Source organism: Typopeltis vanoorti, chromosome 6 (genome assembly GCF_054136105.1).
Source record: "Typopeltis vanoorti isolate ZY-2024b chromosome 6, IOZ_Tvanoo_1.0, whole genome shotgun sequence".
In the NCBI taxonomy this organism is placed as follows: Eukaryota; Metazoa; Arthropoda; class Arachnida; order Uropygi; family Thelyphonidae; genus Typopeltis; species Typopeltis vanoorti.
In genome coordinates, this window is record NC_143554.1 from 55809707 (window position 1) to 55836173 (window position 26467).

A 26467-nucleotide genomic window follows, 5' to 3' on the forward strand; every position below is an offset into this window, starting at 1 on the left:
TACTGATTTAACAACTCTTAAACCACATACAAATTCTTATTAGCACTGCTCTCGATTTTAAAACTAAGCACACACATTCATTATTTAAATATACAAGTTAACAAACAATCTTTCCACAGAACTTGTGACTCAGTTAGTACCTGTTTGCAATCGATTTCTTGTAAGCACTTTCACAATTCCGAGATACACTTCTTTAAAAAATACAAAACTAGTGCCTACTTACAATTTTTTCCATGAATGAGAGTCCAAGCAAATTACAGCATACTTAATCAGGTTCTTAAGGTCTTCTTTCTGGATAACTTGCTTGCTGCATAGACATCACAAGTGGTCTCTTGTAGATCTTTCCTCTGTCGGATATTCGATATGGAATCAGCTGTAGTTACCGCTAGGCTTGTGTGTAACTGCTCTCTTTCTGCAGACTAAAACTTGAGAGCCATCAACAAGGAAATCGGCCTGCTGTGATCTGGAGATGAAGATCATACAGTTGACGGGAAGATGACCTGCAACGGGAGAAGAGCCTTGGTGATGGGAAGGAGAAAGTCTCAACGACCGAAACAAAAGGCCTTGGCAACCAGCAGAAGAAAAAGCCTTGAGCCAGGAGCTACAATCTCCTTTTTATGCAAAATGCCACTTTTTGTTCTTTATGCTGTCTTTTTGGGATTAGCCTTTAGCAATGACATCATTCTGCCTGTTCGGTCAACATCGGTTGACCTTGCAACCTTTGGTTAGTGTTTCACCGTCGCTTATCTAAGCATAATCCCTACTTATAGCTTTACATACAGTCAATGTATATGCACTTTTATAGTAGCATTTTTTTTTTTTTTTTACGTTACATTTAAATAATACTAAATATTGAGAAAAGGAAACTGGAAAATCGATTGTGATAAATAGACAAAGCAAAATTTTTCCGCTAGAGATCTTACAGTAGTTCATAAAGTTCTGGTAAGACCTCTACTGTAGAAATAAAAAATGGAACATACAAACTGCAGAAGAAGAAGAAAGCATATAAACTAAAGAAATTAAATTCTCACAAAGGATAGCAGGCTATACTCTATAGGACAAACAAAAGAAAAAGGAAAGAAACTAAACTAAAGAAATTAAATTCTCACAAAGGATAGCAGGCTATACTCTATGGGTCAAACAAAAGAAAAAGGAAAGAAACACAAATACATAAAGGCCTAAAAATGCTGTGTTAGTTAACATATATGAATACAGAAAGAAATGGAATGAACATTTTGAAAGAATTTTAGACTATCCAAAAAAGGTACTTCAGTACTACCAGCTGGAAGACATACAAGTCGAGAATCGGAAGGGGGGGGGGGCAGAATACATAAACATAACTTGGCTGGAACAGGAAGGATGATGATGACTCATTTCCTATCAAATTTGACACATTCGTTTAATTTGTTTAAAGACCCTTGAGACTTTATAGTTGATTTATTTAGGAGTATAACGTCAACTTGATATCCCCTGTGCGAATTGTCATATTTAATACTACTTTGTTACAATTTGAGCCATATAGGTTATAAGTGGAATCAGTGCACATCCCTGCTTTTATACACTTAATTTAAAATTAGTTTTTAATTGTTGATTTGCAACATAAGTTATATCTCTCTCTATATATAGGTGGGCCAAAAAGTCAGAGTATGATTTGACATGTAAATAACTTTTTTGTTAATAGTTCATTTCTTTTATTGCAGGTACACATTATAACTGAGTCTTTGGAGATTGATCATGAGGAATTTCACAAAGGAACAACTACTAAAAGTAGTGAAATTTTATTTTCAAAATAAAGTCCATTATTTTGAATCAAAGAGCTTACCGCCGCCATTTCTGGGTTGGAAATGGACCCTCAGCGATAATGATTTGGAAACTAATGTAACGCTTAGAGGAAAAGGGTTCTGTGATGAACCTTCCACCTACTGCTAGACTAGGAAGTTATCGGGGCCCTACTTCTTCGAAACTGAAGACGGTGGCATTTTGACAATTGCTGGTGAGAGATATATTGGGATATGATTAACAATTTTTTTTATGTCGTGCAGTGGAAAATTGTTCTGAAATGTTTTCAACAGGATGGGGCAACTCCCCATACAGCCAGGGCTACAGTGACCCCCCCCCCCCCGAGCAACTGTTTGGCGAGCAGATAATTTCAAGAAATTCCCAGATTAATTGGCCGCCACATTCACCCAACCTTACAGCTCCCAATTATTTCCTGTGGGGATATCTGATGGAGCATGCGTACGTGAACAAACCACGTAGACTTGAGCAGCTCAAGGAGAATATCCATGCAGAAATTCGAGCATTAGATCCTCAAACATTAACTACTGTTATGAACAGTGCAATCGAAAGAGCCTGACTTTGCATGGCAGTAGATGGAGCTTATTTGAAAGATGTCATCTTCCATACCTAATCAAATCTCCATATGTTAGACATTCACTGTATGTAATATCACTGAAATTGGTTCATGAATAAAAAAGTTATTTAAATGTCAAATCCTCTGACTTGGCCCACCCTTTATGATTCCATTTACAATTTAGTGCTGTAAGCTGTTTTTCACTTGGTCTTATTGTATGTTTTTTCTCAATCAACAAATTATTATACTTGTAATTTCATGGCTGTTTGTTATAATGTGGAAATAAATTTTTTAGCAGCCCATATTAGGTTTAAATCTAGCTTGTTCTTCTCCAGTAATGGGAAAATGACGTTAATTTTGTGTAGTATACAGAAAAGTAATATTGTATTTACCAGACGATTTATCATAACTCATATTCTTGACTCTGTCCTCTCTCCCCCTAAGTGTAACAGGAATAGCCTTCTTTTTTCTTTAGGTGTGCTGGGCATTCTATCTGATTCTCTGCTCAGTAAATAAGAATCTATTATATTTGTTTCTAACATTTCACTGCTATTCCATATAGCAGTGAAATGTTAGAAACAAATATTTGTTATATAAGATATATAAGATTTGTTATATAATATATAAGAGTGACTTCTATTCAAATAGAAGTCACTCTTACTGACTTCTATTTGAATAATGCTGTTCACAACTTTCATTTCACTGTTTTAGGTAACACATGCTTGCAAAGAAAATAATCAAATATGGATTTCATTTTCATGTTAACTTATTATTTTTTTTTTATTTCTACTTAAATGGCAAGAAGTTGTTTTTCACCTTTATTGAACTTTAGCATATCTGAATGCATTTTATTCTGCATGGTCTTATTTTGCAAGTTTTTAGCTGTTATCTTTATCACTTTAAAAATACTTTAGTGTTGCATTTTGTGTGTGACATTATTGAATTTCGAAACATTAAAAAAAAAAAAAAAGATATGTGCATGATAAAGATTTATTTTTCTTTTCTAATCTATAGGCTTGGTCAGCACTTTACTGGGTGCAGCAAGGAATGCCAAAATCAAAAGTTATGGTAGGGCTGCCAACTTATGCTCATACATATACACTTCTTCTCTCAGAAATGCATGGATTTGATGCTCCTGCAAAAGGTTTTGGTCCAGGGAATGGAGACTTGAGTTATTCACAGGTAAACTAAATGGTTTTGAATTTTTCATTACAACCGTGTTATAAATAACTGTTTTAATTTCCTGACGTTTTGACCTTCATATGAAGGTCATCATCTGCAGTACATATACAAAGACAAGCTACATTACATTTCGCACCGTAAGCTACAGATACAATGATTTGATCAATGGTATTCTACTGGCATGACATCTAGTGAAAAAATAAAATTAAATAAAAAATTAAATTAAATTAAAATAAATAAGGAAATTAAATAACTACATCAAAGCTGTATTCTATTTAAGATAACAACAAAGTATATGTGTATGTACTCCAGATGATGACCTTAATATGAAGGTCGAAATGTCGAGAAATTAAAACAGTTATTTATAACACTGTTGTAGAGTCCATAATTTGTCTAAAATGAATGCTGATAACCGTGTAACACTAAAGGAAGTGTTTGGAATTTTTAACTCAATGAAAAATATATGACTGGTTACAATCTTAGGGCCCATGAACCAATAATGTACTTTTTCACTCTTGCTCCTGGTTCCAGCTTTGACGTGACATAACACGGAGTATACAGAAATCAAAAGATGTTTAAGTTAAGGGATATTACATCTTATATTGTTTCTTAGCCAAATAAGAAACTCAAAGAGTTTCATGCCGAATATAGAAACTATATAAAGTTCGGTGATTCCAAGCATAAGCAAAAACCTGGATAGTACAACACCTGACCCATTTGGTAGTGCAAACTGAGGCAACTCATAGTAAGGGTGGAGCAAGCTCCGATCACTATTCTTGGTATTTACCCATAATGTGAACTTAGCTCCTAGGAGCTGTATTACTGTTCTACATTATGAGAGAAGGTCACTACCCAGACCGGTTTCAACCTTTATTTGTAGGTAAAGCGGGCTCTAAAAATAAGACGATCCCGAAAGATCGCCCAACTCAGCATTGTTCAACTCAGTGTGACAGGCTCACCCTATCACCAAGAAGAACTTCTCAGCATTGGCTCTACCCAGTGGCAGGCTCACCCCACCACCAAGTAGAGCCATAATCTCAACGGTGCCCCACTCAGAGACAGGCAAAAACCTACCTCCAAGCGGAGCCTCTCAAAGCCAGATCAGCCTCACACCGGTTTCCACCCTCATTGGGGGTCTCATCAGTGAGTAGGTAGACACCTAGTTAATACGAAGTTTGTAGCGAACAGAACTTGCATCCCTTCTATGAGAATTGCCAAGAAGGTGTCCTAATAAATTACTAATTGTATGAAGAGCCAAAGGCTTCAATTCGGCGACATGAACTTATTTAAGTTAAGGGATATTGCATCCCATATTGTTTCTTAGCCAAATAAGAAACTCAAAGAGTTTCATGCTGAATATAGAAACTATATAAAGTTCGGCGATTTCAAGCATAAGCAAATACCTGGATAGTGCAACACCTCTCCCATTTGGTAGTGCAAACTGAGGCAACTCATAGTAAGGGTGGAGCAAGCTCCGATCACTATTCTTGGTATTTACCCATAATGCGAACTTAGCTCCTAGGAGCTGTATTACGGTTCTACATTAGAAGTTCACATTATGGGTAAATACCAAGAATAGTGATTGGAGCTTACTCCACCCTTACTATGAGTTGCCTCAGTTTGCACTACCAAATGGGTCAGGTGTTGCACTATCCAGGTATTTGCTTACGCTTGGAATCGCCGAACTTTATATAGTTTCTATATTCGGCATGAAACTCGTTGAGTTTCTTATTCGGCTAAGAAACAATATGGGATGTAATATCCCTTAACTTAAATAAGTTCATGTCGCCGAATTGAAGCCTTTGGCTCTTTATATAATTAGTAATCAAAAGATGTCTTTGAGATGACATACCATGGTAACATGATATATCATCGTTTAAGTCTCCAGAGTGTAAAATCTTATGCTTTCTGACACTTAACTGGTATCCATTCATATGTTCAAAGTGCTTGTGGTCAGATCAACATTGACATGGACATAGTATCTCAGGATTGATTGGGAATGACCTAGAATCAATCCCAAAGACCAACCTGGAACAAGGGCTGGCCCTTGAATTTTTGAACCAATCAAATACAGTCTTTCTCTTCAGAGAATTCTAGTCTTTCATTTTGTAAATGCTTCATACTGCTTCAGTTGTGATATGCTAGTATCCAAATTAAACTCTTTTAGCTACTTTTCTTTTAGGCTTACACGGTGAGCCGAATACGTTTTGGGAAATTATGGAAACAACTACCATGTTTGAGTAAAACTTTAGCTTAATATAGACCAAAATCCACATTCGACGTTTCGACCTTTATATCAAGGTTCTGAAGCATATATACTCTATACAGAGAAACAAGCTGCACTACAATCTACATGGTTTGTTAAAGTTACTGACCAACCATTATAACAATTATTGGCCTGACCTCTGGTGGGAAAAAAACAAAACAAAAAAAACTTTACTGCATCAACGCTAGAGTCCTATTATTAATATTATCTATTGGTTGTAAAATTACATTGGGAGCAATATATTATATGTTTATATGTATAATTAAATGCATATGTATAATATGTGCATTTAATTATACATATAAACATATAAAAAGATTATACATATAAACACCATGATTATACATATACATTCCAACCAGTTGGTATGGGATGGTTTCCAATACTAGCTGAAGATTACCTAGAGTCCTGAAGTATGCTGGATACTAAATATTAAGTAGGCTGAATGTGTGCCATCCAGATTCTTGGAATTTTCATGCCACCATTATTTTTGATATTTGGGTGGTTTATCAGAATTTCACAGGCTTCCTTAAATTTTCTTTCATACCAGGTTTTTGTATGGTGTAAAGAGCAGATACTTTTCCAGTCGATTTGGTGTAAGGTGTTGAGAGCGTGATCTGAGAGGTCTGCTTCACCAAAATGGTTATATTTAATGTATCTTATGTGTTCTTTCCTACGTATATGGTTTGTATACGTCCTGTTTGTACCAATGTATGGTAAGTTACAGGTGCAGTGGATGCAAGAAACTTCAGGATGTACCAATGGGAGGAGAGGATCCTTAGAGGAGTTGAATATGTTTTTAAATTTTGTAGGTGGTTTAAAGGTGGCATTGAGATTATATTGGTGTAGGATTCTGTTGATTTTTTTTCTGATAACCCTTTAATGTATGGGATGGCTATGGTTTTACTGTAATCTAGATTCTTTTTTGATGATGTTTTATGAAGTATTTTATTAATAGTATTTTTGTTATAGTCATTATTTATAAATGTGTCGCTGATGATTTTTAGTTCCTGTTTCAGAGCATACTGGTTAGAGCAAATTGTTATAGCTCTGTTTTTAAGGGTGTTAATGACTCCATATTTTTGTGATGGGTGGTGGTATGAATTAGCATGTATGTATTGGCCAGTGTGTGTCGGTTTGCGGTAGACCGTGAAGGATAGATTGCCTGAAGGAAGATGTGTGACCAGTGTGTCCAGGAACGGGAGCGAGTTCTAATTTTCAATTTTAACTACTCATCATAAAATTTTAAAACTGTCTTGCAGTCTGGCATTTCTCAGTTATTTATTTATTTATTTATTTTCAGTAAAGTTTTCTGTGACTATTTTTGAAGAGTTATTTTATTTATTTTTTTTTTTTATGTGAATTATCTGACCACAAAAGGTTGCAGATTTAATGTACATTAGTACCATAGGTGGGCTAAGGATTAGGTACTCAGAAAACATTGCTCACAACATTTGACATGAAATTTTTAAGCCACTTTCAGGCTTCCAAAAATAAGCAAGGTGGTGGTTTCACATGGATGAATAAATTATTATTATTATGTGAAACCTTCAGGGAGTCCAAAGACTCATCGGGGAAGAGTGTGCCAACAGCATCGAATGATTGATTCCCTTCCAACTACTAACTTCGCTCAATTTTGCTTAACTTTTTGCGTGAGCCATTAGTAGCAGAAGCTCTACCAATTGACCAACCTTTGCTGACAAAATTTTTTTTTTTTTTTTTTTTTTGGGGGGGGGGGGGGGGGCTGGTAAGGAAAAAAAGTACATTTTAGTGCTTTTTTCTAAATAACAAATACTAAAATTCTAAAATACTGATACTAAAAGTACACAACTCAGATTTTTTTATAATATAGATGTTTACTTTGTGACTGATGTGTGTGTGTGTGTGTGTGTGTGTGTGTGTGTGTGTGTGTGTGTGTGTGTGTGTGTGTGTGTGTGTGTGTGTTACATAAGTGCCCTATACACAGTCTTTTTGTTTTTTTTCTTCAGTTGGAAGCACAAAGAATTAAGGTTATCTGACTTGGTTGGCTATATATAGCCAACCATGTCAAACAATCAAATTCTAAGTAGTGCACACCAGCAACCAGTAACTTTGAAAATTTGTCATATGCTTGATTGTTGTCATAGGAAATGGTAGATAAACAGAAATTGCAATCAATGAATGTGTAAGTTTCTGTGGTTTAGCTCTTCTGTAAATAGCTTCCAGCATTGAGACCATGTTTTAAGATAACAAGTTTAATAAAATATAACCTTACAAGTTTCGTAAGTCAGCAGACTTACATCATCAGGAGTACACAAAAGGGACCAGAAAGAATTAATTGCACATATTAGATGTTATCACAATTCATATATATAAATAAATAACCAGAATAAAAAATGTTAAATAACCAAAATAAAAAATTTAAAAACTAGTGTTGGAACAATGCTAGTTGCTGCTGTCACATTCTGTAGCGTCACACGTATTGTATCCTAGGTCTGTGGCAGTTAGATTTTAAATAAATGCAGACCAAACTGAGTGTAGGATCAAGTCTTGATTTTTGTTACATTGTATGGGGAGATGCAATATTTCAGAGGCTTCCTTGAACTTTCTTGTAACTGGAAGATTTTTACATGTTCCTTCACACCATCATCCATTACAAAATATAGGTATGATTAAAACATTACAAGAGAGAGATACAATATATCATCATCATCATCATCAAATTCCTGCCCTGTACCCTCAAGGGGGTGTACAGGATATGACAGTACTACATGAAAAAATTACATCATTACTAACTTCCTATCTACAATTTTCCTCCAAATCAGTCTGTTACTTGTCAAGACTCCAACATTATCAGATCTTATATTTCTATCGTCTAAGGCACTTTGTACCGTATCAATCCACCTATATCTTGGTCTTCCTCTGGGTCGTTTTCCTGCCAACCTGGCAGAGAACACTTGTTTTGCTAATCTTTCCTCTCCCATTCTATTTAAGTGACCATACCATCTGAGATTAGCTCTGCTAACGCATTCCTGGATGCTGACAATGTCAAGTTCTTTCCTAATATCCTCATTTTTAATATGATATTGCCATTGATGCCATCTGTTCACGCCTCTAATCTTTCTCAGGACTCTCATATCTGCGGTCTCTAGTCTTTGGTCAAGTGTTTTACTTCTGACCCAGCTCTCAGATCCATAAGTTAAAATTGGTTTGAACACAGTCTTGTATACAGCTAATTTAGTGTTCCGACTAATTTCTTTCTTATTCCATATGAATTTATTCAATTGACTTCCCACGATACCAGCTTTGCTGATTCTGTTGTCTATTTCTATATTTAGTTTACCATCTTCAGTAAAAATTGTGCCTAAGTAGCTGAAATGTTTTACTTGTTCCACAGGTTCTCCATTCACAACACAGTTGACATTTTCAATGATTCTGCCTATTTTCATTGTCTTTGTCTTTTTATTGCTGACCTTCATACCATATCTATTACAACAGCTATTCAATTTAGTCAGAGAATCTTGCAGACTTGTAGCGGATTTATTTAGAAGTATAACATCATCTGCATAAAGCAAAGAGCTGACATTAACATCTCCAATTTTGATATCAGGTTTAATACCACATTCCTTCATAATGTGATCCATATAGATAATGAATAACAGAGGGGATAATGTACATCCTTGTCTCACACCAGATTTAACATTAAACCATCTTCCTGTACTTCCTTCAATTCTAACTGCTGACTCACAACTCAAATAAAGACTAAGTATTGCTTGATATAATGCCCCATTGACACCATATAACTGCAGCGTATTGAATAGCTTCTCTCTTGGCACCTTGTCATATGCCTTTTCCAAATCGACAAAACTTAAATACAGATCTTTGTTATATTCCCATGCTTTCTCGACTATTTGTCGTAAAGTGAAGATCTGATCCTGACAGCCTCTATTTGGCCTGAATAATCCAGCTTGTTCTTCACCAAGCTTTTCTTCCACAATTCTTCTCAACCGTTTCTCAAGTATACTTGCATAGATCTTGCCAGGAACACTCAGTAGGGAAATACCTCTGTAATTCTCACATTCAGTTTTATTTCCCTTTTTATATATGGGTACTGTGAGTGCTCTACTCCAATCATCGGGAATTCGTCCCTCTGTCCAGGCTTTCTGAACTATGCAGTGCAGCCACTGTAAGACTCTTATACCACCATACTTCAGCATTTCTGGTCGAATATCATCTACTCCTGCTGCCTTTCCACATTTCAAGCCTTTGATGGCTTTTTCTACTTCAGGTATGGATATGTATTCCTGACTGCATGCCTGGTCAGTGTTTTTTATCACTGTGCTGTCATCACTGCTTGTTTCATTTAGCAGTTTTTCAAAGTAATTACTCCATACTTCAAGGATATCTTTTTCTCCTGTTTTCATTTCACCTTTATCATCTCTAATTCCTTTTACAGCACTCTTTCCTCCATTCCTAAGCTTCTTCAACAACCTCCAGAATATTTTGCCACCTTCTTGATATTTATTTTCTATATTCTTGCCAAAGTCCTCCCATGACTTTTGTTTAGCTAGTTTTACACACTGTTTAGCTTTCTTACATTTGTCTCTGTATTCTGTAAGAGTAAAAGCTGACTTATTTGCCAGGAACTTTTGATACAATACAATGATACAATATATCCAGTATGTTAATTAACAGGAATGAAGAACTGTGCTACCTGAAATATAACCTTGCAATCAATGGTTATGAACTCAAGATGATCAACAAAATTCTTAATACACCTCCTTTTCTTAAACAAGATTTTAAGAATGCAATCATGTTACCTTACCGAATGTTACAGACAAAGTTGCTATGTTATTTCATGAGTACAACATTAAACTGATTGTTTTTACCATTGCATAAAATCTTCAGATCCTTATGTATCACCAAAACCTCTACATCACCCCGTGTAAAAACCAGGCATTTTGAGATTCTTGCTCTATAGGCTAGAAGGGAAGGGAAGGGAAGGTAGGGGAGCTCTACATGTCTGAACATGCAAAAGACGTCGAAAAAGGAAGACAACATAAATCAGGTTTGGCATCCAGTACAACTGCTGCAGACCATCAAGTACTTTGGCAACAAACAAAAATGCATTATATTGATCATAATTGTTTTACAAGAAAGTAGTTCAAGGAAACCTTGCAAACGTTAAAAATCCCCACAGAATATAACAAAAATCAAGACTTAATCCTACACTGTTTGGTCTACATTCATTAAAAGTCTAACTGCTGTGGATCTAGGATATGATATTCATGGCGCTCGTGGAATTTAATGTAATTGAGATGTTCGTCATGACAAACAGCAGTCGATTTAATCTATCAGATAAAATACAACCCACAATGTGGAAATTGACTTTAGAATGGACTAAAGGTGGAAGCTTAACCACTTTGGGAGGTAGCAAGGAAACCTTATATCACGTGGTTGATATAAGACTCATTGAAGTCATTAGTGAGGAAGGTAGATTTGATGAACTCAAGAATAAGTATGAAAGCTGGTGCATGTAGTATGTGGAATCCCTTGATGAGTCCCTGGCTCTCTGGAGGTCTCTCTTAAAGGGAGTCCACATACTACATGCACCAGCTTTCATACTTATTCTTGAGTTCATTCACACTGCTTACACACACAATATCCAATGGCAATCCTTTCCAGTCACACGCTACCTATGAGAGAAAAATCTAACTCTCACCACCTTTTTAGTGGCATTCATTCTCAGCTTCCAGGGATGGCCTCTTGTCCTTTCCCTACCCGCCATAAAATGAAAAATTCCATCAACTGAAATCCTGTATGACCCTTTCAGAAGTTTGTAGGTCTCAATCATAACACCACTCTTTCTCCTGTTTGCTAGTGTCTGTAGTTTAAAAATTTTCAATCTCTCTCTCTCTCTCTCTTCATAATCAGTATTCCACAATCCTGATATCATTTTTAACAATCTCCTTTGCACTCTCTCCACTTTATCAAAATCACAAAGGAAACCAAGAGACCAGACCTGTGCAGAATAGTCCAAGTGAGGTCTTATCAAGGCTTGTAAAGGGTCAAAATGATATCCTTATCATTGCCTAGAAATATATACATGTTAGCACAAGAATAATGTTTAATTTGCCAAATATTTCGGTCTGAATATTACAGACCATCTTCAGTGGCTACATAGGAATAGTTTTTAAAAAAAACCAAGTGGAATACGAATAATTGATCATTCATACATAGAACAAGCCACGTGATGTCATATTGCTAAGTATTAGAAGAGTAAACATTTTTAAAACATAATTAAAGATATTAATTCAAAAATTCATATAATGATCTTAAATAACATTAGACTGATAAAAAAAAAAATAATAATTTAATGTGTTATCCTGATTAAACTTTCCCAAATTTTTGATATAGATATACGATTCAAGTTAGTTCAAGGACGTTGAAGTAAGGCCCTCTACACTTTCTTTAAATAAACGTTCAAATTTGTAGTGACATCTGTGTAGGGGGAGAGTCTTGGACCAAAGGATGTTGTGGTTCGTTTCTAATCCAAATTTGAACGTTTATTTAAAGAAAGTGTAGAGGCCTTACTTCAACGTCCTAACTTGAATCGTAATGGCTGTATATCTATATCAAAAATTTGGGAAAGTTTAATCAGGATAACATATTAAATTATTATTATTTTTTTATTTATTTTTTTATCAGTCTAATGTTATTTAAGATCATTATATGAATTTTTGAATTAATATCTTTAATTATGTTTTTAAAATGTTTACTCTTCTAATACTTAGCGATATGACATCACGCAGCTCATTCTATGTATGAATGATCAATTGTTCGTATTCCACTTTGTTTTTTTAAAAACTATTCCTATGTAGCCACTGAAGATGGTCTGTAATATTCAGACTGAAATATTTGGCAAATTAATCATTATGTCATAAGTATCGTTAAAAAATCAAATTATCATTACCTGTTAAATTCGTTTCAGCATTGCAATTATCTTTTGAGTTTATTTGCAATCATTGCTACATGGCCCCTGAACTTCAATTTCCTATCTACTAACACTCCAATATCTCTAGCCTGATCAGTTTCTTTATCAAAATCCCACCAATATATGACAATGGATATCTAATCCTGCCAAAGTGCATGACTTTACATTTACTGACATCCATTTCACCACTGGGCATGGTAAAATGGATGTCAGTAAATTCCAGCCTATTCAAATCATTCTACAAGTACTACATATCAGTAGCATTCCTGATTACCTCCCTATCTTTGAATCATCAGCAAATAGCTGTATGTTGCCTATGAAATCCTTCCCAATATCATATCATTAATGTACAGATTGAATAACAATGGAAGGACTAATCCTTGTGGTACACGACTAGTTACCTTAAATCTTGCAGACTCACATCCTCCATATACCACTTTTTGATATCTGTCAGTCAGCCATCCTCTTATCCACACTAATATTTTATAATCCAAACCCATATTCTCCAATTTATACAACAGTCTTCCATGCTGTATTCAGTCAAAAGCCTTAGCAAAATCCAAACATATCATGGTGTATTCATTTCCCTTGTCTAATTCAATGGTAACGTTGTTATAGAATGTGAGCAAGTTGCTAAAACACAACCTTCCCTTAGTAAACCCATGATGTTCATTACAAAGTACAGATTCACTGTCAACCCATTTTTGAATGCGAGCCCTAACCAACTTTTCCAAAGTCTTCATCACCACTCCAGAGATACTGTTTGGTTAATAGTTGGTTATGTCGGTCTTTGCACCACCCTTGCACAATGGGATTACCATACATTCTTTCCACTCCTGTGGAATCTTTCCTGTTCTGAGACTCAAATTATATAACCTGGTCAAAGGAATACCCAGTTCAGTTGAACACTCTTTTAGCAATGCTGATATCCCATCAGTTCCTGCTGTTGAATTCTTATTCAGTTTGTGCAACAGCTCTAATACCTCCTCTTCATACATCTGAGTTTCTTCATGCAATGAAGAGGTAGCAGTGAATTCAATGTTACATACATCAGGTTGATAGCTTTGAGCAAAATGGGCACTCATAGTTGAACAATCTGTTCTTCATCTGTCACCCTCACACCAACTGCATTCAGAAGAGTTATTCTTTCATATTTGTTCCTTCTTTTACTTCCAGCATATTGATAGAATTCTTGTGGGTTGTCTTTAGCTTGCAGAGCCAGTTTCTTTCCATACTCAGACTTAGTTTTCCGTACAACAGTTGTTACCATTCTAGCCTGCTGCTTATAATTTTCATAACAGACATCATCCTTATGCACACGGTATTCCTTCCACATTATCCATTTCTTATGAATCTCTTGCTTAATAAGATTACACATCTATTTGACTCGTACCCTATTTATTCTTCAAACTCTTGGGACACATTGTGATATTTCACCAGTTAAGTATTTTTTAAATGCTTCCCATGCACTGTCAGTATTCTTTCCATCCAGCAACCAATACTATTTTGCTAAACTCAGTATACTCCTCAGTTGGGCATAATTTCCTGCTTTGTAGTTCAGCATGTAACCTTTTCTGAATGGAACATTCATAAACTTAGTCACTTCTCAAGTACCACATAATCACTGTAACCAACTGGAGGCAGAACAGTTATTTCTTTAAATGAAACATCCTTGGACACTATAATCAAATCTAATCCTCTTTGTCTACAAGTTGCTTCTGTCACATGCTGCTTGAGGAAGTTGTCTTGCAAGAGCTCAATAAATTTGGGCTGTTTGACCGATGTATCATTCTGCTCATTAGATTTTACTGCTACCCAATCAGTTGTTAGTCTTGGCTGTGTCTGATTTTGTTTATATAAAGCTGTTGTTCAGGATTAGGATCTATTTCTTGCAAGGCTGCTGTAATTGCTGGACAGGTAAAGATGTGAGTGGGTGTCAGTTCAGTATTGGGGCAGTTGCAGTTTCTATATGTTCTCATATCATCTGTATTGATCTTCATTCCTCTATAATGTCCTGTTCATAGTCTTGCTATCATGGTGAAGGTCTTTCTGTCAGCACTGATTTCAGGAATTTGTTGTTGTATCACTGATTTCAGTGGAATTAGTTTAGCTTTTGCTAGTGCATTGGCATCAGCAAGAGTTATCATGTAAGTTTCTTGGTTGAGTTCTCTGGTCTCTTTTGCCAGTTTATCAGCTGCTTCATTGTAATCAATGCCTACATGAGCAAGAATCCATTGTAAAATGCAACTTTTTCCTAAACACTTTAGTTGATTTAAGAGTTTATGGATGTCTTCTGTGAGCTTCGTTTTGCCATTTTTGATTGCTTCCATAGATGATCTTGAGTCCTTGTAAATTATAATTCCTTCAGATTGTTGAGATGATGATAGTTTTAAGTTGGCTTCGAGTGCTTTATTTATTGCATAGAGTTTGCTGGTAAAATTGGAAGCGATTCACTCAGATCCAATTTTTATTGAAAGTTTTTCATCTTTCGGGAGTAGAAGAAGAACACCAGCGCCTCCATTAATCATACTGGTGTCTGATGATCCATCGGTATCATAAATAACCTGTTTGGAGGATGAAAGAAGGTTGATAGTATTTAGGCCTTTTTCTTTGAGCATTTCTTTTAGTTCTTTTTTTGTACAGAGTTTGGTAAGGGTTAGATTTATGGAGGTATTTGAAGGTAAAGGACTGGAAAATAGAGGTTCTTTGTTTATGTGGGCATTTAGCTATCAAGACCTATTTCCTTCCTAATAGTGTCATCATATTGTAAAGTTGATGATCTGTGAAGACTGCATTTTTGATTCCAATGTTCATAAGTTTTTAGGGAGATATGATCGCTTTGGTAGCTTCCGATATTACTTATGAATTTTATGGTGGCAAATTTTCGTCTGTCCTCCAGCAGGTCAAGCCCACATGGGCTCTGATGTTGTTAGTGGATGAGACTGCACCAGTGATAATCTTGGATGCTTTTGCTTGTATTTTGTCTAATTTTTTCTTTACCGATGGGGCCAAAGGTGACCAGATAGGTGCTGCATATTCCATTATTGGCCTTATTAATGTAGTGTAAGTAGTTTTGAGGATTTTTGGCTTTGCGCCCCAATTGTTCCACAAAGCCTTTTCATCATCATCATCAAATTCCTGACATGTACCCTCGAGGGATGTACAGGATATGATAGTACTACATGAAAAATTTAAGTCATTACTAACTTCTTATCTACAGTTTTCCTCCAAATCAGTCTGTTACTTGTCAAGACTCCAACATTATCAGATCTTATGGCTCTATGGTCGAAGGCACTTTGTACCATATCAATCCACCTATATCTTGGTCTTCCTCTGGGTCATTTTCCTGCCAACCTGGCAAAGAACACTTGCTTTGCTAATCTTTCCTTGCCCGTTCTGTTTAAGTGATCATACCACCTGAGATTAGCTCTACTAACACATTCTTGGATGCTGACAGTGTCAAGTTCTTTCCTAACATCTTCGTTTTTAATATGATATTGCCATTGATGCCATCTGTTCACGCCTCTCATCTTTCTGGACTCTCATATCCGCTGACTCTAGTCTTTGGTCAAGTGTTTTACTTCTGACCCAGCTCTCGTAGCCATAAGTTAAAACTGGTTTGAACACTGTCTTGTATACAGCTAATTTAGTATTCCAACTAATTTCTCTCTTATTCCATATGAATTTATTCAATTGACTTCCTGCCATACCAGCTTTGCTGATTATGTTGTACCATCTTCACTAAAAATCGTGCCTAAATAGCTGAAATGTTTTACTTGTTCCACAGGTTCTCCGTTCAAAACACAGTTGATATTTTCAATGATTCTAGCTATAGCATATCATACCATATCTATTACAATAGTTATTCCATTTAGTCAGAGAATCTTGCAAACTTGTAGCGGATTTATTGATAAGTATAACATTGTCCGCATAAAGCAAAGAGCTGACATTAATATCTCCAATTCTGATATCATGTTTAATACCACTTTTCTTCTTAATGTGATCCATATAGATAATGAATAACAGAGGGGATAATGTACATCCTTCTCTCACACCAGATTTAACATTAAACCATCTTCCTGTACTTCACTTTGTCGTATGCCTTTTCCAGATCGACAAAACTTAAATACAGATCTTTGTTATATTCCCAAGTTTTCTCAACTATTTGTCGTAAGTGAAGATCTGATCCTGACAGCATCTATTTGGCCTAAATCCAGTTTGTTCTTTACCAAGTTTTCTTCCCCAATTCTTCTCAACCGTTTCTCAAATATACTGGCATAAATCTTACCTGGAACACTCAGTAGGGAAATACCTCTGTAATTCTCACATTCTGTTTTATTTCCCTTTTTATACAGGGTGTTCGGGATAAATTTGACAGTTTCGTAAGGAAAAAGAAAATCTTCTTTGTATCTATTAAATTTAATGAATTGACAAAAAAACATTACAGGCAGAGTTAATTACAATACTATCAACAAGATTTACTCAAAATAACCACCATTAGCATCGATCACAGCTTCAATTCTGCTTCGGAACCTCGAACAAGCTGATGCTACAGTCTCCCTGGGAAGGGCCGCAAAAACTGTTTTAATTTTATCCATTAACTGGGCTTTTGTATTACTGGAAGTGCGATTGGTGTCTTTTTCAACTGCGCCCCATACAAAATAATCCATGGGGTTAAGGTCTGGGGAGTTTGGAGGACAAACATTTGGACTGGTGAAGTCGTAGAAATTTTCAGACAACCATTTTTGACTTTTCCCAGAGGTGTGGCAAGGGGCCGAATCCTGCTGCCATACATACGGCCTACCATTGGCTACCCTTGTTATCCAGGGCTTGACTACAGTTAGCAACTCCACGAACAAAGCCCGAATTCCAATGCCAGGGTTCTTCAACACCTGTTCCTGCAGATTTGCGAGGAATTCTGCGGTACGAACGCAATCAGATCGTCTGCTAGGGATCTTTCTTCTTGCTACATCCTCGTAGTCACCATTGCAAGTCTCTAGTTCATGCCTGATTGTTTTTACTGTATTCAGGGAGCATTGGGCAGCAGTCGTAATATCCTTATTTTGATGGCGGGCACGAATCATCATGATACAAGTTATTCTCTTCCATGATTCAGGTGGGTTCCAGCTATCCATCCTTTCTGACATCTTGTATATGAATGAAGAAGGGTCCAAACTTTTAAATGAAGAGAAGTGTGTGTTAATACATGTAACTTACGGAAAAATATAATTAATTATAAATATGTCAAATTTATCCCGAACACCCTGTATATGAGTGCTATTAGAGCTCTACTCCAATCATCAGGAATTCGTCCCTCTGTCCAGGCCTTCTGAACTATGCAGTGCAGCCACTGTAAGACTCTTATACCACCACACTTCAGCATTTCTGGTCAAATATCATCTACTCCTGCTGCCTTTCCACATTTCAAGCCTTTGGTGGCTTTTTCTTCAGTATGGATATGTATTCCTGACTGCATGCCTGGTCAGTGTTTTTTACCACTGTGCTGTCATCACTGCTTGTTTCATTTATCAGTTTTTCAAAGTAATTACTCCATACTTAAAGGATATCTTTTTCTCCTGTTTTCATTTCACGTTTATGATCTCTGACTCCTTTTTTCAGCACTCTTTCCTTCATTTCTGAGCTTCTTCAACAACCTCCAGAATATTTTGCCACCTTCTGGATATTTATTTTCTATGTTCTTGCCAAAGCCCTCTTATGACTTTTGTTTAGGTAGTTTACAAAGTGTTTCGCTTTCTTACATTTGTCTCTGTATTCTCTAAGAGCAAATGCTGACTTATTTGCAGGAACTTTTGATATGCTTTCTTCTTTTTCTTCACTGCCTCTTTAACTACCGGTGTCCACCAGGGAGTTCTGATTTTTTTATCCTTGCACACAACCTCACCACATGCCTCTCTGGCAGAATCAATCAATGTTTTCTTCGGAGTTTGCCACTGAATCTCCAAGGTTTGATTCCTGTTCTCAAACTCTTTTATTTTATTTTCAATAATCTTTCTGTATTTTAGTCTACAGTTCACATCTGAGAGCTGCTCAACTTTTATTCACTTTAAAACTTTCTTACATGTTATTCTTTTCAATATGAAATTCAATTTTATCCTGCTCAAGACTAAATAGTGATCACTTCCAATTTCAAATCCTCTGTACACTCTGGTGTCCTGCACCAGGGAGAAAACATCACTATCAACAATAACATAGTCAATGAGACTTTTCTTATTCCTAGCCTCTTCTCTCCATGTGAATTTGTGCACATTTTTATGTTGGAACATGGTGTTAGTAATAACCAGTCCATGTCCTGAGCAGAAATCCAACAGATATTTGCCATTATTGTTAGCTTTACTCTTTTCTCCAAATTTTCCCATAATATTTTTGTATGTCTGACAATCACTTTCTACTCTGCTATTTAGATCCCCAACAAGGACCAACTTTTCCTTCTTCATTGTGTCAGTTGCTTTTTCTAAAGCCTCAAAAAATTCTTCCACTTCTACCCTAGTAGAACCTTCTGTGGGACCATAGACACAAATAAGTCTCATTGTCCAGTTTCCCATTCTCATATTTGCCCACATCACTCTGCTTGAGACTGCCTGCCATTCAAGAAGATTAGCCTTGTATTTTGTGTTGAATAATATGGCTACCCCTTCTTTTTCCTTGATTGTCATTGCCTGAATATAACATTTTGTTTTTATTGCTCAGAAAGATCTCACTAGTTTTTGCCTTTTTTGTTTCAGTCACACCTATTATGTCAATCTGGTACTTATCTAATTCCTTAGCTAGCTCCATTTCTTTGTCATTCAGAGAGTAAAAGATCGGTGCTATGTTGATAGTACCGATCTTTAACTCTCATGATGTTGCGTTGGAGTGTGCTTTCAGATTTGTTCCAGTAGCCGAGTTTTCGCTGTTCGCCCTGGTTCGCTGGCGAAAATAATGAGGGCCTTGTTTAACCAGGCGAAGCCCCAGCCGGCCTAAAATTTTGTGATGTTGTACCATCATTTTGTATACTGGTTTAAGCCAATAAGAATACAATTTGGTCGGCTAAATCCCAAGCCTTTTCAGTATATTTAATTTTTTTAGAGCTCTGTTGGAAGTGTTAGAGATGGGTTGTGCAAAACGTAATTCCTGATCAAGTGTAATACGAAGGTATTTTGGATTTGTGGCTTTTTCAATTAGCTTGTTGTTGATCATGACTTTGGGATTGTAGGAATGTCTATTTTTCCTATCTGTACTAAAGGTGCTTAGTTTAGTCTGGGTTGATTTTGAGTTTAAGTTCATCTGACCATTTTTCTAATCCTCTCATGGATTTGATTAGAATCTCCTCTGATTCTTTGATTTTAGCACTAGTCTGCCAGGTGGCGATATCATCTGCATAGTAAGTTACTTTTGTGTCTTCTGTAAGGTAGGGATGAATGTTATTTACATATAGAAGGAATAGTAAGGGACTGAGTACTGAGCCCTGGGGAACACCAGCCCAGGTTCTCTGCTCTTTTGATATTGCTGCATTGATTCTGACTTTGATCTTTCTTCCTCTAATGAAATCAGCAATCGAGATTAAAGCGTTTCCTCTAATTTTAATATCATGTACTGTTTGTATTAATTTTTTGATATCCAAACACGATCGAAAGCAGCAGTCGTATCAAGGAATATGGCAGTTGCCTTTTTTGTTGGTTTTTTTCTGAAACGAGTCTATTATTGTTTGGCAGAAGTGGAATAATCGATCTGTTGTCGAATGACGGGTTCTATAGGCAGTTTGGTAGTAGTTGATTTTCTTATTTTATGTCAGCCAGTGCATAAGCCGGGAGCGTATGATTCTTTCAGTAATTTTACAAAGTATGCTAGTTAATGCGATAGGTCTATAGCTTTGACATTCTGCAGCATTTTTGTCAGGTTTCAGGATGGGTACAATAACTGACCATATGACCAAAGATAAGATCATTACCAGGAGATTTATTAGGTGCAGCTTTCTTGTTGTCTAGGATTCTAATAATGTTCCAGTGTTGGCTGTCTTCTTGGATCCAGATTACTGCAAAGCTCTGCCCATTTCTCTCCCAAATATCCTGCTCTATTTTGCATGTTATGTCCATTAATTTCTTTCTGTATTCATCAGTTTTATTAATTCTGAATTGTTCGTTGATATTGTCTCTTTCTGTAATCATTGAATCAATATTGTGATCTTTCCAGTATGGTATCCAGGTATTTTCCACTTGCCGCTTGGTATTGTTGCTTTGGCAGCTTTACTGATTTGTAATTTTCTGTCAAGGTTTCCAGAGACAGGTTCATCTTGACAGAGGCTCTTCAAGATTTGAATAAACCTTGTCCAATGGGCTTTTCTGAAGTTCCATGTCCTTTTGATTTGCTGTTTCTTGATCACTCTTGAAGTTTAGTGTTGTTATTATGGGTCTGTGGTCACTGATGGCATTTCCCAAAATTTTCCATTGTGCACTTGATGCAATGCTATAATTAATAGCTGTGATGTCAATAGCAGATTCAGTTTCCATAGTTTTAGAGAGATAGGTGCTCTGTCCATTGTTAATTGTTGCGAGTTCCAAATCTGTAAAGAGGTCTTCCAATTGTTGACCTTTATGGTCTAAATCGGGGGAGCCCCACATTGGGCTTTTTGCATTTAGGTCACCGAGTATAATGGTTGCATCAGTTGGAGATTTGCTTAGCTTTTCAATGATGTCTGTATCAATATTTGTATTGTTAGAGTGGTAGACGTTCGTGATTGAAATAGAATGGTTTGGTAGATGTATTTCAACAGCTTGAGCTTCTGTTGAACTGTTATTATTTAAATATTGATTTAGGGTGATTTCTTTGAATTTGATTTCTGGGGTCTTCAAAACGATAGCAAGCCTGCCACCTGCTCTTTCCTCTCTATCCTTCCTAAGAACTGTGTATCCTTTGATGCTGAAGTTCAGATTTTTGTTCAGTTTTGTTTCTTGTAGACAAGCTATATGGATATTGTTTTTGTAAAGCATGTATTTAAGTTCATCCATTTTTCTCTGAATACTGTTGATATTGATTTGAAAAATGTTAATATGAGTCCTCGTAGCATATGTCATCAGGAGCCCAGACTGCAACCCCAGACGCATCGGCTTCCCCTGATGCAGTAGCATTGGTTGATATCTTTCAATGATTTTTCATTAGAAAATTGGATGCTGTTGCCACGTTAGTCACCTTGAAATCGGACCATAAGAAATTTCGTCAAGAGCTTCAAGGGTCCAGGGGGGCCACGAGCAGGTGTGGTCGGACTTCTCCCCTCCCAATCAGTATTTGGATAATTAAAGTCTCCCATTATGATTACACTTTTCGCACCACTCTTTTCTATTTGATGCATTTCTTCAACACTAGTAACCGATTCAGTATGTCTGTAACAACACTCCATTATGTAATTGATCTTGTTAGATTCCACTTCACACGAGATGGCTTCAAATTCACTGCAACTTGAAATATTGTTGGTAGTACCACAATCATAGGTCTCAACACTTACTGGATTCAAATCATCTGATGTCGCGAGTAGCACGTCCCCTCTCTTGTCCTGTCTATTGTTCCTAAAAATGTACCCTTTACACTCAATACCAGTTAGTAAGTGTGATTCTGGTAGCCAGGTCTCACTAATGCCTACAATCTATCTGAGGTCCCAACATATTGACCAAGGCAACAAACTCTACCCCTTTTTTCTGATACTCCTAGCAATCGTGTATAGACATAATAATCTACCTTCAGGTTCTTTTGTATACTCTTGTCTGCAGCGTGCATGACACAATGGGACAACTTGCAGATCTCTATTCTTCTCTCTAGTGCCTTATACATGTAGATATCTTTGCACACATTTGATGGGTCTGATCTGGACAAATACAAAGTTGAAATTGTTCTCTCCTCATAATCATTTCCATTCCCATCATTAGCACAATTATATAACATTGTTACTCTTACACTCATATTCTCACCATTCCTCCCATTATTATGTCTCATATTAAGTCATCATCATCATCATCAAATTCCTGCCATGTACCCACAAGGGGTGTACAAGATATGATAGTACTACATGAAAAAATTATATCATTACTAACTTCATATCTACAATTTTCCTCCAAATCAGTCTGTTACTTGTCAAGACTTCAACATTATCAGATCTTATATTTCTATCGTCTAAGGCACTTTGTACCGTATCAATCCACTATATCTTGGTCTTCCTCTGGGTCGTTTTCCTGCCAACCTGGCAGAGAACACTTGTTTTGCTAATCTTTCCTCACCCATTCTGTTTAGGTGACCATACCACCTGAGATTAGCTCTGCTAACACATTCCTGGATGCTGACAATATCAAGTTCTTTCCTAATATCCTTGTTTTTAATATGATGTTGCCATTGATGCCATCTGTTCACGCCTGTAATCTTTCTCAGGACTCTCATATCTGCAGTCTCTAGTCTTGGGTCAAGTGTTTTACTTCTGACCCAGCGCTCAGATCCATAAGTAAAAACTGGTTTGAACACTGTCTTGTATACAGCTAATTTAGTATTCCGACTAATTTCTCTCTTATTCCATATGAATTTATTCAATTGACTTCCCACCATACCAGCTTTGCTGATTCTGTTGTCTATTTCTATTTTTAATTTACCATCTTCAGTAAAAATCGTGCCTAAGTAACTGAAATGTTTTACTTGTTCCACAGGTTCTCCATTCACAACACAGTTGACATTTTCAATGATTCTGCCTATTTTCATTGTCTTTGTCTTTTTATTGCTGACCTACATACCATATCTATTACAACTATTCAATTTAGTCAGAGAATCTTGCAGACTTGTAGCAGATTTATTTAGAAGTATAACATCATCCGCATAAAGCAAAGAGCTGACATTAACATCTCCAATTCTGATATCATGTTTAATACCACTTTCCTTCATAATGTGATCCATATAGATAATGAATAACAGAGGGGATAACGTACATCCTTGTCTCAAGACAAGGATGTACGTTATCCAGATTTAACATTAAACCATCTTCCTGTACTTCCTTCAATTCTAACTGCTGACTTACAACTCAAATAAAGACTAAGTATTGTTTGATATAATGCCCCATTGACACCATATAACGGCAGCATATTGAATAGCTTCTCTCTTGGCACCTTATCATATGCCTTTCCAAATCGACAGAACTTAAATACAGATCTTTGTTATATTCCCATGCTTTCTCGACTATTTGTCGTAAAGTGAAGATCTGATCCTGACAGCCTCTGTTTGGCCTGAATCCAGCTTGTTCTTCACCAAGCTTTTCTTCCTAATTCTTCTCAACTGTTTCTCAAGTATACTTCTATAGATCTTGCCAGGAACACTCAGTAGGGAAATACCTCTGTAATTCTCACATTCAGTTTTATTTCCCTTTTTATATATGGGTACTATGAGAGCTCTACTCCAATCATCGGGAATTCGTTCCTCTGTTCAGGCCTTCTGAACTATGCAGTGCAGCCACTGTAAGACTCTTATACCACCATACTTCAGCATTTCTGGTCAAATATCATCTACTCCTGCTGCCTTTCCGCATTTCAAGCCTTTGGTGGCTTTTTTTTCAGTATGGATATGTATTACTGACTGCATGCCTGGTCAGTGTTTTTTACCACTGTGCTGTAATCACTGCTTGTTTCATTTAGCAGTTTTTCAAAGTAATTACTCCATACTTCAAGGATATCTTTTTCTCCTGTTGTCATGTCACCTTTATGATCTCTAACTCCTTTTACAGCACTCTTTCCTCCATTTCTATGCTTCTTCAACGACCTCCAGAATATCTTACCACCTTCTTGATATTTATTTTCTATGTTCTTGCCAAAGTCCTCTTATGACTTTTGTTTAGCTAGTTTTACACAGTGTTTAGCATTCTTGCATTTGTCTCTATATTCTCTAAGAGCACAAGCTGACTTATTTGACAGGAACTTTTGATATGCTTTCTTCTTTTCCTTCACTGCCTCTTTAACTTCCTGTGTCCACCAGGGAGTTCTGATTTTTTTATCCTTGCAGACAACCTCACCACATGCCTCTCTGGCAGAATCAATCAATGTTTTCTTCAGAGTTTGCCACTGAATCTCCAAGGTTTGATTCCTGTTCTGAAACTCTTTCATTTTTTCTTCAATAATCTTTGTGCATTTTAGTCTACAGTTGACATCTGAGAGCTGCTCAACTTTTATTCGCTTTTAAACTTTCTTACATGTTATTCTTTTCAATATGAAATTCAATTTTATCCTGCTCAAGACTAAATAGTGATCACTTCCAATTTCAAATCCTCTGTACACTCTTGTGTCCTGCACCAGGGAGAAAACATCACTATCAACAATAACATAGTCAATGTGATTTTTCTTATTCCTAGCCTCTTCTCTCCATGTGAATTTGTGCACATTTTTATGTTGGAACATGGTGTTAGCAATAACCAGTCCATGTCCTGAGCAGAAATCCAACAGATATTTGCCATTATTATTAGCTTTGCTCTTTTCTCCAAATTTTCCCAAAATATTTTAGTATGTCTCACAATCATTCCTACTCTGCTATTTAGATCCCCAACAAGGCCAACTTTTCCTTTTTCATTGTGTCAGTTGCTTTTTCTAAAGCCTCAAAAAATTCTTCCACTTCTACCTTAGTAGAACCTTCTGTGGGACCATAGACACAAATAAGTCTCATTGTCCAGTTCCCCATTCTCATATTTGTCCACATTACTCTACTTGAGACTGACTGCCATTCAAGAAGATTAGCCTCGTATTTTGTGTTGAATACTATGGCTACTCCTTCTTTTCCTTGATTGTCATTGCCTGAATATAACATTTTGTATTTATTGCTCAGAAAGATCTCACCAGTTTTGGTCTTTTTTGTTTCAGTCACCCCTATTATGTCGATCTGGTACTTATCTAATTCCTCAGCTAGCTCCATTTCTTTGTCATTCAGGCTTCTTACGTTGATAGTACCGATCTTTAATTCTGGTGATGTTGAGTTGGGGTTTGTTTTCAGATTTGTTCCAGTAGCTGACTTTTCGCTGTTCGCCCTGGTTCCCTGGCGAAAACAACGGGGGCCTTGTTTAACCGGGCGATGCCCCAGCCGGCATGAAATTTTGTCATGTTGTACCATTATTTTCTATTTTGGTTTAACCAATAAGAATACAATTTGGTCGGCTAAATTCCAAATTGCCAGCCCATCCTCGTTCGTTCAGTATCCAAGTAGATACCCAACAGGGTGCACCACGAGAAGGTGAGGATTGGACATTAGGTCAGAAGCCCTGGTCGGTTCTCTGCATTCTTTTGAAGGCTATGTGGAGGTCTCCCTCTCAGTTATACAGCTTTGACCCTTAAGCACCCATTAGTTTTTCAAGATTCCTGATACCAAACACATTCAGGTATGACCATCCTTCTTATACAAATTTAATTTTCCCTCAAACTCACTCCACACATTCAAAATCTAACATCCATTCCTTCTACACAGCCTACACATCGAATTGTTTGCCATCATAGCTGCTCTTCTTAATTCATTTTTATCATATCAAGGTAATATATATACTATTTTCACTTTCTCAGTTATCACTCTCTCGCCTCTTTTAACAACCATTTCATGTCCCCTCTCATACTGAACTTATCACTAGTTAAGTTGTTAGTATCTACTACAATTATGATGATGTTTACTTTTCTTTTTTGTTTATGAATTTCTTGTG

The 26467-nt window shown here is 36.5% G+C and overlaps 1 protein-coding gene across 1 annotated transcript in view; it reads left to right on the top strand.

Moving 5' to 3' along the window:
* Window positions 1-26467, top strand: part of LOC150105465 (acidic mammalian chitinase-like) — a 205298-nt gene that overhangs the window by 145265 nt on the left and 33566 nt on the right. The window contains exon 8 of the mRNA XM_090394835.1: window positions 3368-3535. Within this exon, the coding sequence (XP_090250961.1) occupies window positions 3368-3535 (168 nt within the window). The remainder of the gene's footprint in view (window positions 1-3367; window positions 3536-26467) is intronic.